At 52.3% G+C, this 12,339-nt stretch overlaps 1 protein-coding gene across 1 annotated transcript in view; it reads right to left on the reverse strand.

Annotated features, from left to right (window-relative positions):
* Positions 1–12,339, reverse strand: part of ABCA13 (ATP binding cassette subfamily A member 13) — a 181,454-nt gene that overhangs the window by 105,140 nt on the left and 63,975 nt on the right. The window contains exons 20-23 of the mRNA XM_031444992.2: positions 10,872–11,048; positions 7,892–8,198; positions 3,394–3,508; positions 698–1,027 (exon numbers count right to left, since the gene is read on the reverse strand). Of these exons, the coding sequence (XP_031300852.2) occupies positions 698–1,027; positions 3,394–3,508; positions 7,892–8,198; positions 10,872–11,048 (929 nt within the window). The remainder of the gene's footprint in view (positions 1–697; positions 1,028–3,393; positions 3,509–7,891; positions 8,199–10,871; positions 11,049–12,339) is intronic.

The raw sequence follows: 12,339 nt of genomic DNA on the forward strand, positions 1-12,339 counted from the left end.
CCTCAAATTCTCCTCTAGTGACTCCAATCAGACCTCCCCACAGACCGCAACTTGAAGAATTTGCCTGGTCTGCGGGGCAAATGCAACCTTGAGCACAACACATGTTCACCCTGGTGACCCGGCGCTGCGACGCGGTCTCGCCACCCCTCCCACGTGACTGAGCTCCTACTACGTGTCCGGCACCGAGCCGGCCAGGGAACCGCCAGAAAAGAACGAACGCCTTCCTGCCTTGCAGGTGTTTCTATTACAGACCTGAAAGCACTCAGACACTTTTCTGGGAGGTACATTTAAACGGATGAACGACTGACATCGCTCAACGGTGAGGCCTTCACGATGCTGCAAGGAAAATGCTAATTTTTTACTTTGAAAATAGCATTGGAAATCTGCTTCTTTGCACGCGTGACACAAAGAGAAACAGAAGTCACTGTAGTATGCTACCGATTTCCCAAAGAATCTTCAGAGGAGAATCCATGTGACTCAACACAGGCCCATTTTTAGGCGGCGGCCCTGCAGCAAAACCCCTGCAATTTCAGGGACCCAGCACCGCAGGGTCTGCCTCTGAGGCCGGAATACAGAAAAGCCAGTGTCGCAAAGCCCAGTGAAGACGGTCACGTGGCACGTCGAGGGGGTGACTCTGCTCCGTGGGGTTGACGGGGGTTCTGTCTCACTGGTATGTGTTCCGGAACAACCCACTTACCAGCAGTGTCTGCACGGCCACGCTCAGCTGGTTGTGCAGAACCAACAGGACGATGTAGGGCAGAAAGCTGATCATGTACACGAGGCCGGTGCAGAGGGCAGCCGTGTTGGCCTGGCTGAAGAACGCGCTCAGGAAGTAACTCAGCATGACGACCGACACCCCGAAGTCCAGGAGAAAGAGGAACACGATGAAGGCGTTGCTGTGCGTGAAGATGCCGCTTGCCTTCAGGACGACGGCCAGCGCGGCGCTGCTCAGGGACAGCACGGCCATGTTCTCCACGAACCAGGCCAGGAAGGGCACGGCGGGGTGCACCCCCATTATCCTCACATACTGTCGGAGGAAGGAGGACCCCGATTAGTCACCCACCATCTGGATGCTCGAGAAAGAACAGGCCGGACGGATGGGAAATGACCACGGGTGGAGAGGAAGCCCGTGTCCCCTCCATCCACGGGCTCACTGCCCTGGAAACCCAGCCCCAGGCACGTCCTCCTCCAGCTCAGCCTTTCATTTTATTTTTACCTTTGTCTTTTTCTTTTTTAAATTTTTTAATTGAAGTATAGTTGATTTACTATATTTCAGGTGTACGGTAAAGTGATTCAGTTACACACACACACACACATATATACATTCTTTTTCAGATTCTTTTCCATTGTCAACTATTATAAGATATTGAATATAGTTCCCTGTGCTGTACAGTATGTAAACTTATATATATATGTATATTAGTTAGTATCTGCAAATCTCAAACTCCTAATTTATCCCTCCCTCCCTTCCCCATTGGTAACCATGAATTTGTTCTGTCTGGGAGTCACTTTCTGTTTTGTAAATAAGTTCATTTGTATCATATTTTAGATTCCACATATGGGTGATCTCATATGGTGCTTTTCTTTCTCTTTCTGGCTGACTTCACTTAGAATGATGGTCCACCCATGTTGCTGCAAATGGCGTTATTTTATCCTTTTTCATGGCTGGATAGTATTCCATTGTATAAATATACCACAGCTTCTTTATCCAGTCATCTGTCCATGGACATTCAGGTTGCTTCCACATCTTGGTGAATGTAAACAGTTTGGTGTTTGCTATTAATGGGCTCCTTACAGAGCAGATCGGTCCCCATTTCAGGAGAGTGAGGACGGGGATGAGGTGCCTTCACAGCAGTCCCACCGCTGTTAAGAGCTCACGGTGGGACAGGCAGGAGCAGATCCTGGACCTCAGGCCTCGTCGACTGCAGTCCCCCTGCCTTTCCTTGTTTGTCCAAGTCTTGTTGGGTTTGTTCCCTTTTTTGTTTGTTTGTTTTCATTTGGCTTGTGTTGGTCACTTTTAATAAAAAGAGAAAAATGAAGGGGAGAAACACTGGGCTTTAAGCTGTTCAGTTTGGGGGCTCATAGCTGAGGTTTTAAAATGCATTTTGCAAAATAACTCATTTTGAAGTAATAGCAATAAAATTCATTCATCCTCTAAACCTTCCGTGTGCTGGCCTGTCACACCGGGGCACCTCTGGGTGTGGGGCCAGTCACTGTGAAATGGGAACAATCCGTTGCGACATGCCCACCCCCTGCGGCCCCCAGGCAGGGGCCCAACATGACTAACACCCAGTCTCAGGCCTTCAGTTCCAGGGGCCCGACTGGGTGGGGAAGGAACTCGGAAATCCAGGAAGAGGTCAGCTCTGAACAGCTAAACAACAGGGCAGCTCTAGTCAAAATTGGATGAGCAGACCTTCTCTTCCCCGTTGCACATTCTTGCCACCTCTGTCGAAGATTAGCTGACCGTAGGTGTGTGGGTTTATTTCCGGGCTCTCTGTTCTGACCCACTGGGCCATATGTCTGTCTCTGTGCCACGCTGGCTTTCCAGGGGGAAGCGGGGAGGGTGAAGGGGTAAATTGGGAGCTCGGGATTGGCAGATACACAGTACTGTACATAAAAATAGATGAACAGCAAGGCCCTACTGCACAGCACAGGGAACTGTATGCAACACCTTGTAATAACCTATAATGGAAAAGGACATACACGTATGTATAACTGAGTCACGGTGCTGGACACCAGAAACTCACACAGCACCGTAAACTGACTGTACTGCAATTATAAAAAAAAAAAAAATGAACAAAAAGCACACGTCCTTGCTGCACTTTTCCTTTTTTTGGTAAGTAAGTCGGTGGACAAGGTGCGCCCACGGCCCCGTGGCCTCTCTGGTCTGCGCGGCTGGAAGGGGAGGCAGGTCTCAGCCAGATGCCTTTACGGTGGAACAGGAGGAAACACTCCCAAACTCACCCACCCCGACACCCACACCAAATACGCCACCAAAAACATTTAAAAATGCCTTAGTGAACTTTTGTTCTTGAAAGCATTTTGGGTAATTTCAAGTCTGAACAGTATTAGGTCAAACATAGCCAGGCTGACTGTCAAGCAGCCCAACCAGAAATTGAGACCGGAATTCTGTCCCGTCTCTCTGGGTTGGAGAACAACGGCCACTTTCCTCCTTCCAACACCAGGTGCCTGCCCTTCGGCCTCCTTTCATCTCGACGGGAAACACCCGTGAAACTCCGGCAGGGCTCTGGGCTTCAGTGTGAAGCGAGTCTCCCGGGACGGGGCAGCCCCAGCCGAGGACAGAACCGACTCGGGGGTCAGTTATAGAAGTGTCGGTACCCCCCTTCGCCCGCCGCTGCCCCCCATCTCCCAGGCCAGCTCTCAGGCATTTACCTCCTCCAGCTGGACCTCCCGCTCGTAAACCAGCTTCCGGACCACGCTGGCCACGGACACCATCCACGTCAGCATCATGATCAGGGGGAAGAAGAAGCCCACGTTGTTCAAGAATCTGGAAGGAAGCAGGGAGGGTGTAGTTCAGCGGCAGAGCACGTGCTCAGAGTGCACAAGGCCCTGGGTTCAAGCCCCGGGACCTCCATTTAATCAGTCACCGAATTACCTCCTCCTGACCGAAAAAAAAAAAAAAAAGAAGAAGAATCTGTAGGGGAACTATTCAGTCAGAATCCAATTCTACTCAAGAGATACACATGATAAAAAAAAATGTCTTCTGCAGAACACAGGGAACTATATTCAATTTTTCGTAATAACCTTTAATGAAAATGAAGATATGAATGTATCTGCATGACTGGGACATGGTGCTGTGCGCCAGGAACGGACACATTGTAACTGGTGGCACTCAAAGTAAAAAAAGGAAAGAAGAGATACACGTGGCAGGTCCTGCACCCGAGGGCGCTGTTTCCGCTGCCCTAGAAGCACCTCCACGAACGGTCTCTCGCTGGACCCTCTCAGCAGGCCCGCGGCTTGGCTGGGGCCCTGACTTCACAGGTGTGCAGACTCACGAAGGACAAAACTGGCTCAGGTCCCCCGAGTCACCACTGCCCCTCCGTCCTCCCCGACGCCCTCCCAGACGGAGCAGGTGGCGGAAGGAAACGGTCGCTAACTCAGGACCACTGTCCCCACCCCACCGCCCACTGACTGGGGACCATTATCTGTCTTCAAGCAATGACAGCAGTGGACCATGGATCACTGCCTGAAACATGGATGAAAGCCGGCCACTGGCACGTTCTCTTTCTATCGCCCAGTGACTTCCCCAGCTCACTCTTCCTCCCACCCTCACTGGGCTTCCCTCTCCGCTGCACACTCGAAATGACTGGCGCCCCATCGCCAGTGGTTCCAGTGGGAACGCTCCCCACGCTGTCCTCCTCAACGTCCCAGCTGCGGCTGACGACATGGCCCTCATTTCCCCTCCTTCCCTCGCTCCTTCAGCTCCCAGAACAGCTCTTGGCTTCCCGGCACCTGTCCAAGTCTCCGTCACCAGAAGGTTCTCCGTCCCTGATCCTTGAGATGTGGGCATCCTCACCCCAACCCCGGGGCTCTGTCCTCTCACCTCGTCTGCATCTCCGACCTTCAAGTCCACACACTGATCACCCGATTCATCCCTGGGACCCACCAAAGGGGCAAGTCGTTTCATCAGACAGGATCTGGGCGTTTAGCGTATTGTGCAATTTTTGGATTTTGCCCATCTGGTTTTTTTTAAATGCTACCACAGAATTGTTTCAATTTTGAATTTTTTTTTCATTTAGCTCTTTCTTTTATTGCTTCCTAAACATAAAAATCCTGCATGAAACAGATAGGGGAGCTGGCATAAACACAGAATGCTCTTTGGTAAAAAACGAATCATATACACTTACAAGCGGTTGCTCTAAATTTTCACACAAGCGACACTGCGTCCGCTTCACAAGACACATATGCTCCCAAGAAAGGAATGGAATTTTTGAGTAAGTCAAGCTGAGGAACATCGTATGCTTAAGAGTCCTGAGCACTTCCACTTGGAAATTCAAAGAAACTTTACTTCAATGGCTCTTGGGTCAAGAAGACAGAAACCCACGTGGAAAGTATCTACAAAACAATGAATTTTTAGCCAGATATCAGACCTACGGGACGTATGTCCAGCAGCGGCTGAAAGAAAAGTCACCACCTTAGGCGGCCACGTAAATTAAAGAAATTAAAACACTAACCATAATGAATCAAAAACACCGCTCTCCAGTATCAGAGAAACAGCATCAGATGTTGAACGTACGTAAAAGCACAGAAGGAATAAAAATAAAACGACAAGTTAGAACAAGAGATGCGATGAAGACCAAATATGGTTCTTCGGAAATAACAAAACACAGCAGAACAAGGAAGTCATGACCCCAGGTGGGCACCAAGAGAGGTTTTTCATGTTCCAGACTGTTCCCTGGTCTCCTCCCTACTCTGGAACCCGAACAAAAGCCTGTCAATAAACTTTGAAACTAGGAAATCAAACGTCCTCCTGTACTGAATCCTTTTTAAAAGCACACTCGGACCCTCCCCAACAGTTTAATCGTCACCACGTCTCTGCGTGAAGGTGGCAAATCCTTGATTTGCTTTTCAATGACTGCCGGCCCACAGCGTCTTCTCTGTGGCTCGCCTGTGACAGCCCCATCCCGGGAGTTCAAGGACAAGAACAGGATGGGCGTGCCGACCCCCAACGACACGGCAGACACGGAAGGAACCACGCAGGGAAATTCGCTTTTGTTTCCGTATCTCAGGATGCAGGGCTTCGGTCCCAGTGGAGGGGGGTCCACCCCCAGCCCCGCTCACCAAGGCTCCCCGGCTCTGCCCGCGGCCCGGCTGCCTGCCCTCCTCCCTCCACCCTCCCTCCTCCCTTCAGCAACACGGGGCCAGCGGCTGCGCTCAGTCCTCGCCACCCCCCCCCCAGCTCAGCGGGCCCCTCCTGCATAGTGACTTGGATGCAGCCGGAGCTGGGGCGACGTCAGGGGCACATGCACAGAAGTGTTCCTGCTTCCCTGACCCTGGGGGGAGGGGAACTGGATCTCACGCCTCACTTTTCTGTTCCCAGTTTGCTGACTCACGTGGAAAGCTCAGCGCGGGAAGGATGCTGCATGCACGCGCACTTCTCCAGACAGACCACCCCCGCGAGCGTCACTCGCGCGTTGGCCCCGAACAGCCGACGTGGAAGGTGCGTCCTGACGCTGCGCGCTGCCCGGAGTAGCTGCCCCGGCCCCCCGCCCCTGCCCATGACTGGGGGCTGTCAGCCGGGGAGGTGGGCCAGTTAGCCCTCAGCATCCCCAGCGGTGAAGCACAGCATCGCCGGTCCAAGGTCCTGAGCCAAGCAAGGGGCAAACCTGGAGCCCAAGGCAGCTTCTTCATCCCCGCTGCTTCGGGATTCCAGGTCTGAATTCTTAAAGGACCCCCTCCGCCCCCTCGCCGGGAGCTTGAAGCACTCATACACTCCGGAGACAAAGTGTTTTCCGGAATAGGATTCTCCTGCGATTCGCCTAAAATGCACAGCATCATAAAAGTGTGACTTCTCTGAGAACCTAGAACAGGCCATTAATTCCGACAGCGCCCCGGGGTCTGGGTTGCAGGACGTGGCTGTGCCTGCCCATGTCTGCTCTCGGCTCTGTCCTCTCCGAGAAAGACCTTTCGAGCAGAGGGCACTGGCTGAAAACGCCCAAAGCCAAAAACGTCACCGCTTTGGAAAGAAAGAAAAGCTTTCATTTCACCAAGAAGCAAGTGAAGAGGTCGCCAACGACTGGAGTGACGAGGCGGTCCCTGGTTAAAATGGCTCTCGGGCCCCTCCCTTCTCGACCTTCCTTCCCCTGGACCACACTACGACCCCCCAAGCTGGCACCGCCAGGCCGGTTCAGCCCCTGATCCCACCGCCGTGGGAAGGTTCTCCTGCGACTCCAACCTCCTGATCACCCGAGACACACGGCTGTGCTCCGAGGGGGAAGGCGTGTCGGGGAGAGGCGCCTGTCCCGCGAGGTGGCCCCTAGCCCCGGGACGGGCAGGCCTGGCTTCTGCGCAGCGGCCCACTGATGGACGGGGGTCTGCCCCTGCTCGCACAACCGCCAGATTCAAGGTGGTCCCTCTGAATCCCTCGCCTCAGCCCCTTGCTTCTGAGTGAGCTTTCCAGAGAGAGGGGGAAGGATGCAAAACAACCTCCAGCCTGGGCCCTCCGGTCCAGACGTGGGAGGAGATGCTCGCCCGGTGCCAAGCCCTTTCATCACCCCCGACCCCGGCTCAGGGGTGCACGACCCAAGGGACCGCTCCCTCCAGTCCCCTGTTCCAAGTCCCCCTCCCCACCGCCTGGCATTCCCGCCCCCCCACCCCACTGCCTCCAGGTCCAGCTGCTCCAACTGTCCTTCCTGTCTCTCTGCCCCCAAGTTGTCACCAGCCGAATCTCACGGTCAGTCAGAAGTGTTCTCAGCTGATCTCACCTAAGCCACCGTCCCAGGCTTCTGCGCACCCTCCTCCACCCACAAGTGGGTGGGGGACACATGCCAATTTTTTAAGGATCTGCGCTGAAGCGTCCTGTTTCTGGAGTCAGACACGCAAAGCCCCGTGAACGCTATTCACCGAATTTATCCTGCAGGGTCTTTAACGCTCCAGATGCCTGGAGCCGAAAGTAAAGCTCACTTGATCACATTATCTCGGTGATCATGCCTCTATCTGCAGAGCTCCAGCAGACCAACAGAAAAAAAGAAAGAAAGAAAGAAAAGAAACTCAGGCAATTACAAAGGAGAATGGATTTTCTCCAAATGCTCTTTGGCGGAATGACTGCAGAGAAGCTCCACGATTTGTGTCGACTCAGGTTTCCGAACGCGGCGCCCACCTCCCTGGCCGGGGCCCCGCGGGAAGCTGGGCTCCGAGCCCCGGTACTCACAGGTCGCTGGAGTGACAGGGGTAGGGCATGGCCTGCGCCTGCGTGCCCGGCTCCAGGGCGTCCCGCCCGGTCTGCACCGAAACGATGGCTCTATCGATCATGTCTTGCAACGGGACGAAGACGTAGTTATATTTGAACCCGTCGGCCGGCAGGCTCTGAGGATGGAACTTCCAGGAGGGGTTTGTCACCAGGTCCGTTCTCATGCTGTACAGGACACTGGTGCGGATGGTGTAGGTGACGTGGGGCGGCAGCTGGAGGGACCCCGAGTTGAGGTTCCTACCGGGTCCGGAAGTGTTGAATATGATGCCTAAAGCCGGACAGGAGAGGATTGAGGGTCATCGCAGCCTGGGAGCGGCTCCCACCAGCTCAGCCCGCGTCCGCCTGGACCGACCGGCTCGGTCTCCATCGCTAACGGGGCCGTGCCCCCCAGGGGCAGAGCTGACTCTCCAGGTTGCACAAGCCGCTGGCGGTAATTCCTACTCCCCTCCTAAAATTAAAAAACCTCCAGTTTTATTTTCATAGAACCATTATACAAAGAAATGGCTTGTTTTGCATTTCTGCAGGACTTGAAAAAATGTCCGGAGGCTGCTCACATTGTCAGGCCTTCCCTCTCTAGGGTTTCACACGCATGCCTCACCAGCGATGTCTCTGCATTCTGTGTTCGGACACAGGAATTCTTTGAACTTCATATTGTAAAGCCCCTTATGGGCTGAATGATGCCCTCCCGAAATTCATACAGTCAGGTCGTAACCTGCAGTACTTCACAATGAGACCTTATGTGGAGATTGGGCCTTTTTTTTTTAAATTGAAGGGTAGTCAGTTACAATGTGTCAATCTGTGGTGCACAGCACCATGTCCCAGTCATACATATTTTTATATATATATATATACACTCATTTTCATATTCCTTTTCATTAAAGGTTATTACAAGATATTGAATATAGTTCCCAGTGCTATACAGAAGAAATTTGTTTTTTTAATCTATGTTTATATATAGTAGCTAACATTTGCAAACCTAGAACTGCCAGTTTATCCCTTCCCACCCACCTTCCCCCATCCCGTAACCGTAGGCTTGTTTTCTACGTCTGTGAGTCTGTTTCTGCTTTGTAAATAAATTCATTTGTTGTTTTTTTTTTTAAATTCCACATATGAGCGATCTCATATGGCATTTTTCTTTCTCTGTCTGGCTCACTTCACTTAGAATGACGATCTCCAGGTCCACCCATGTTGCTGCAAATGGCACAATTTTATTCTTCTTTATGGCTAGATTGAGTCTTAATGGTGGTAACCAGGTGAGGATGGGCTGTAATCCAGGATGAGCAGTGTGCTCATGAGAAGGGGATACTGGACAGAGGCTTTGTGCAGAAGGAGGAAGATGAGAAAAGGCCCAGGGGAGACAGCCCTTGACACACCAAGGAGGGGGGCCCCACAGGGACCCAGGCCTGTGGGCCCTGTCTCGGGTGTCTGGACTCGGGAATTGTGAGAAAGCGGATTTGCACTAAGCCACCCAGTCTGTGCTGGTTGGTCACAGCGGCCTCAGCAAACTAATACAAAGTCAAAGGAAAGTCAGTCTCAGTTTAGTCAAAAGTAATATGAGAACACATGATATTTATGCTGAATGCGTTAACAACGAATCAATAGTGTTGAACTGGCCACTGTCTTCTCTCCCCGGACCCCCAGGATCTCAAGACATCATGACACAAATAAAGGGGAGAGGAGGGGAGGGTGTAGCTCAGAGGAAGAGTGTGTGTTTGGCATGCACGAGGTCCTGGGTTCAGTCCTGAGAAAGGAAGGAGGGAAGGAAGCAAGGAAGGAAGGAAGGAAGGTAGGAAAAAAAGAAAAGGAATGAGAGAAATTGGAGTATAGCTTTAATCAAGAAAAATATCTGATACCTGCACCCCAATGTTCACAGCAGCACTATTTACAACAGCGAAGACATGGAAGCATCTAAATGTCCATCAACAGATGACTGGATAAAGAAGATGTATATTTATACAGTGGAATACTACTCAGCCATGAAAAAGAATGAAATAATGCCATTGGCAGCAACATGGATGGACCTGGAAATGGTCATACTAAGTGAAGTAAGCCAGAAAGAGAAAGAAAAGTACGACATGATATCACTCATACGTGGAATCTAAACAAAGGACACAAATGAGCTTATTTACAAAACAGAAACAGACTCACAGATGGAGAACAAACGTGGTTACCAGGGAGTGAAGGGGGTGGGAAGGGATAAATTGGGAGTTCGAGATTAGCAGATACAAACTACAATATATAAAAATAGATAAACAGCAAGGTCCTACTGTATAGCACAGGGAACTCTAGTCAGTATCTCGTAATAACCTGTAAGGAAAAAGAATATGAAAATGAATATATGTGCGTGTATGTATGACTGAATTCTTATGCTGGACACCAGAAACTGACACAACATCGTAAACTGGCCATACTTCAATTCAAAAAGGAAGGAAGGAAGAAACGAAGGAAGGAAGGAAGAAGGAAGGAAGGAAGGAAGAAACAAAGGAAGGAAGGAAGGAAGGAAGAAATGAAGGAAGGAAGGAAAGAGAAAGAAAAGAAAAACGGGGAGAAGAGAAAACTGCCCTTCGTCACGTGAGACGTGACCCCGAGCTGGTAAACCAGCCCCAACCACCAGTGAATGCAGGTGCAGGGAACTGCGCTGGGCCTCGGTTGATGGAAACGCCACCAGCCACGCACCAGACCCATCTTTCCAGCAACTCAGTGTGATCGGTTCTGCTTTATTTCATTTTCTCTGCAAAGGCCTTTCTGAGCCATTTGGGGAGAGATATGCAAAATGACAACCTGTTTGGTTGGTGTCTTTATCAGAATATTTGGGGGGGTAATTAGGTTTGATTTATTTGTTTATTTAATGGCGGTGCTGGGGATGGAACCCAGGACCTCGTGTTGCACCCCCGAGCGACACCCTCCCCTCGACAAGCGTATGTTTTCATTGAACACTTACTGGCCAAGAAATCGTTCCGCCGCATCAGCTCCTGTGCCTTTGACTCCAGAGCGGGGACAGAGTCCAGGGCCTGGAAGCGGCTCAGGGCCACACAGGAAGACAGGTTGACCAGGACCCGGCCCAGGAAGTGGACGCGGCCAGCGCCCGTGTGGCCCAGCATCGCGTCCACCTTGCGTCCTGCGGAGAGCAGAAAGCGGGACGTGGACTGCGCTCCGGGCCCGGGCCGGCTGACCCCCGGGCGGAGGCTGTGCACACACGGGGGAGTGTGCATCCGACGCCCGCCAGGGACACGTGACTCAGCAGCGTCCAGCTTTGTCCAGACGCAGGATTGGCTACTTATTTACTGAGCGCAAACTCCGCTTTTTCTATACCTTCCCTCTTAGACTTCCGTGTCAGTGGGAAGAAAAGGGTTGCATCATAAGGCTGAGGCTGCAGCCTGCAGGGAAGCCAGACAGAGTAAACCACAGAGGGAAAGGGCGTGAGTCCTGGAACCGAGAGCTGGCTGGAGACGTGCTCTAAAACCCTGCCTTCGCTGAAGCAGCGGGCCTCCGGTGGAAGCCATTCATTTTAGGACACGAATTTTGTGCAAACAATTCTCCAGGAGTGTTGAAACCGAACCCTGCGGCCTCCCGGGGTCTCGGTCAGTGCCTCTGAAGTGGACATCAAGTGGGAGACAAAAGTTGGCAGCCTCCTGGACTGGGCGGATAGAACGTCACACATCTTCCAGGACGAAACACCTGGGAGGGCTCAGAATTTCTGTTCTGGTTTCAGGAAGGAGCTGGACCGCAGGAGGGAGAGTCATGGAAAAACTGAAGGACCCCAAGGAGGGCGGTGTGGGAGGGACTGCAGACCTCAGCTGAGGGGGGACAGTGATTCCAGCCCAAAAGGTCTGGGACTTTGTGGACGGCGGGGATCCCCCAGCAGGAGATGCCCTCCGACCCCCCAGGGTGGCTCGAGTCCCAGCGTCCCCACGGTGAGGGAGGAGCTGGGCGGCAGTGATGCTCACAGCCCAGGGTCACAGGCTGCAGTCCCCACCACCATGTTCTCAGTAGCAAATAAAATACGCCTCAAAATACATAAAGCCTGAAACGACAGAACTTAGCGAGAATCATGCCAGGCTTTTCACAGCAGAAGATAAGCGAGGACGTGCAGGACCGCGCCCGCCCGTGGCGGGACCACGGCACCCAGGAGGCACCACTGACCCCGCGGGAGGGGCGTGCAGCAAGGCTGCGAACTTCAAACAACAGAACCATGCTGACAGTCCACTCTCCGGCCCACTGTGACGCGACGCTAGGAATCAGCAGCACGGAGGAAGACGGAAAACCCCAAGGACCTTTAAAGTAAGCTCTAAACTTTCAACTCAGCCAAGAATGAAAAAATACCTGCCCTTCACTGAATGGTAATGGAAACAGAACCCATCAGAAACTCCTGCGATGCAGTTCAGGAGATGCCCAGGGGGAAACGGAGA

The sequence above is a fragment of the Camelus dromedarius genome, chromosome 35 (genome assembly GCF_036321535.1).
Source record: "Camelus dromedarius isolate mCamDro1 chromosome 35, mCamDro1.pat, whole genome shotgun sequence".
Taxonomy (NCBI): domain Eukaryota; kingdom Metazoa; phylum Chordata; class Mammalia; order Artiodactyla; family Camelidae; genus Camelus; species Camelus dromedarius.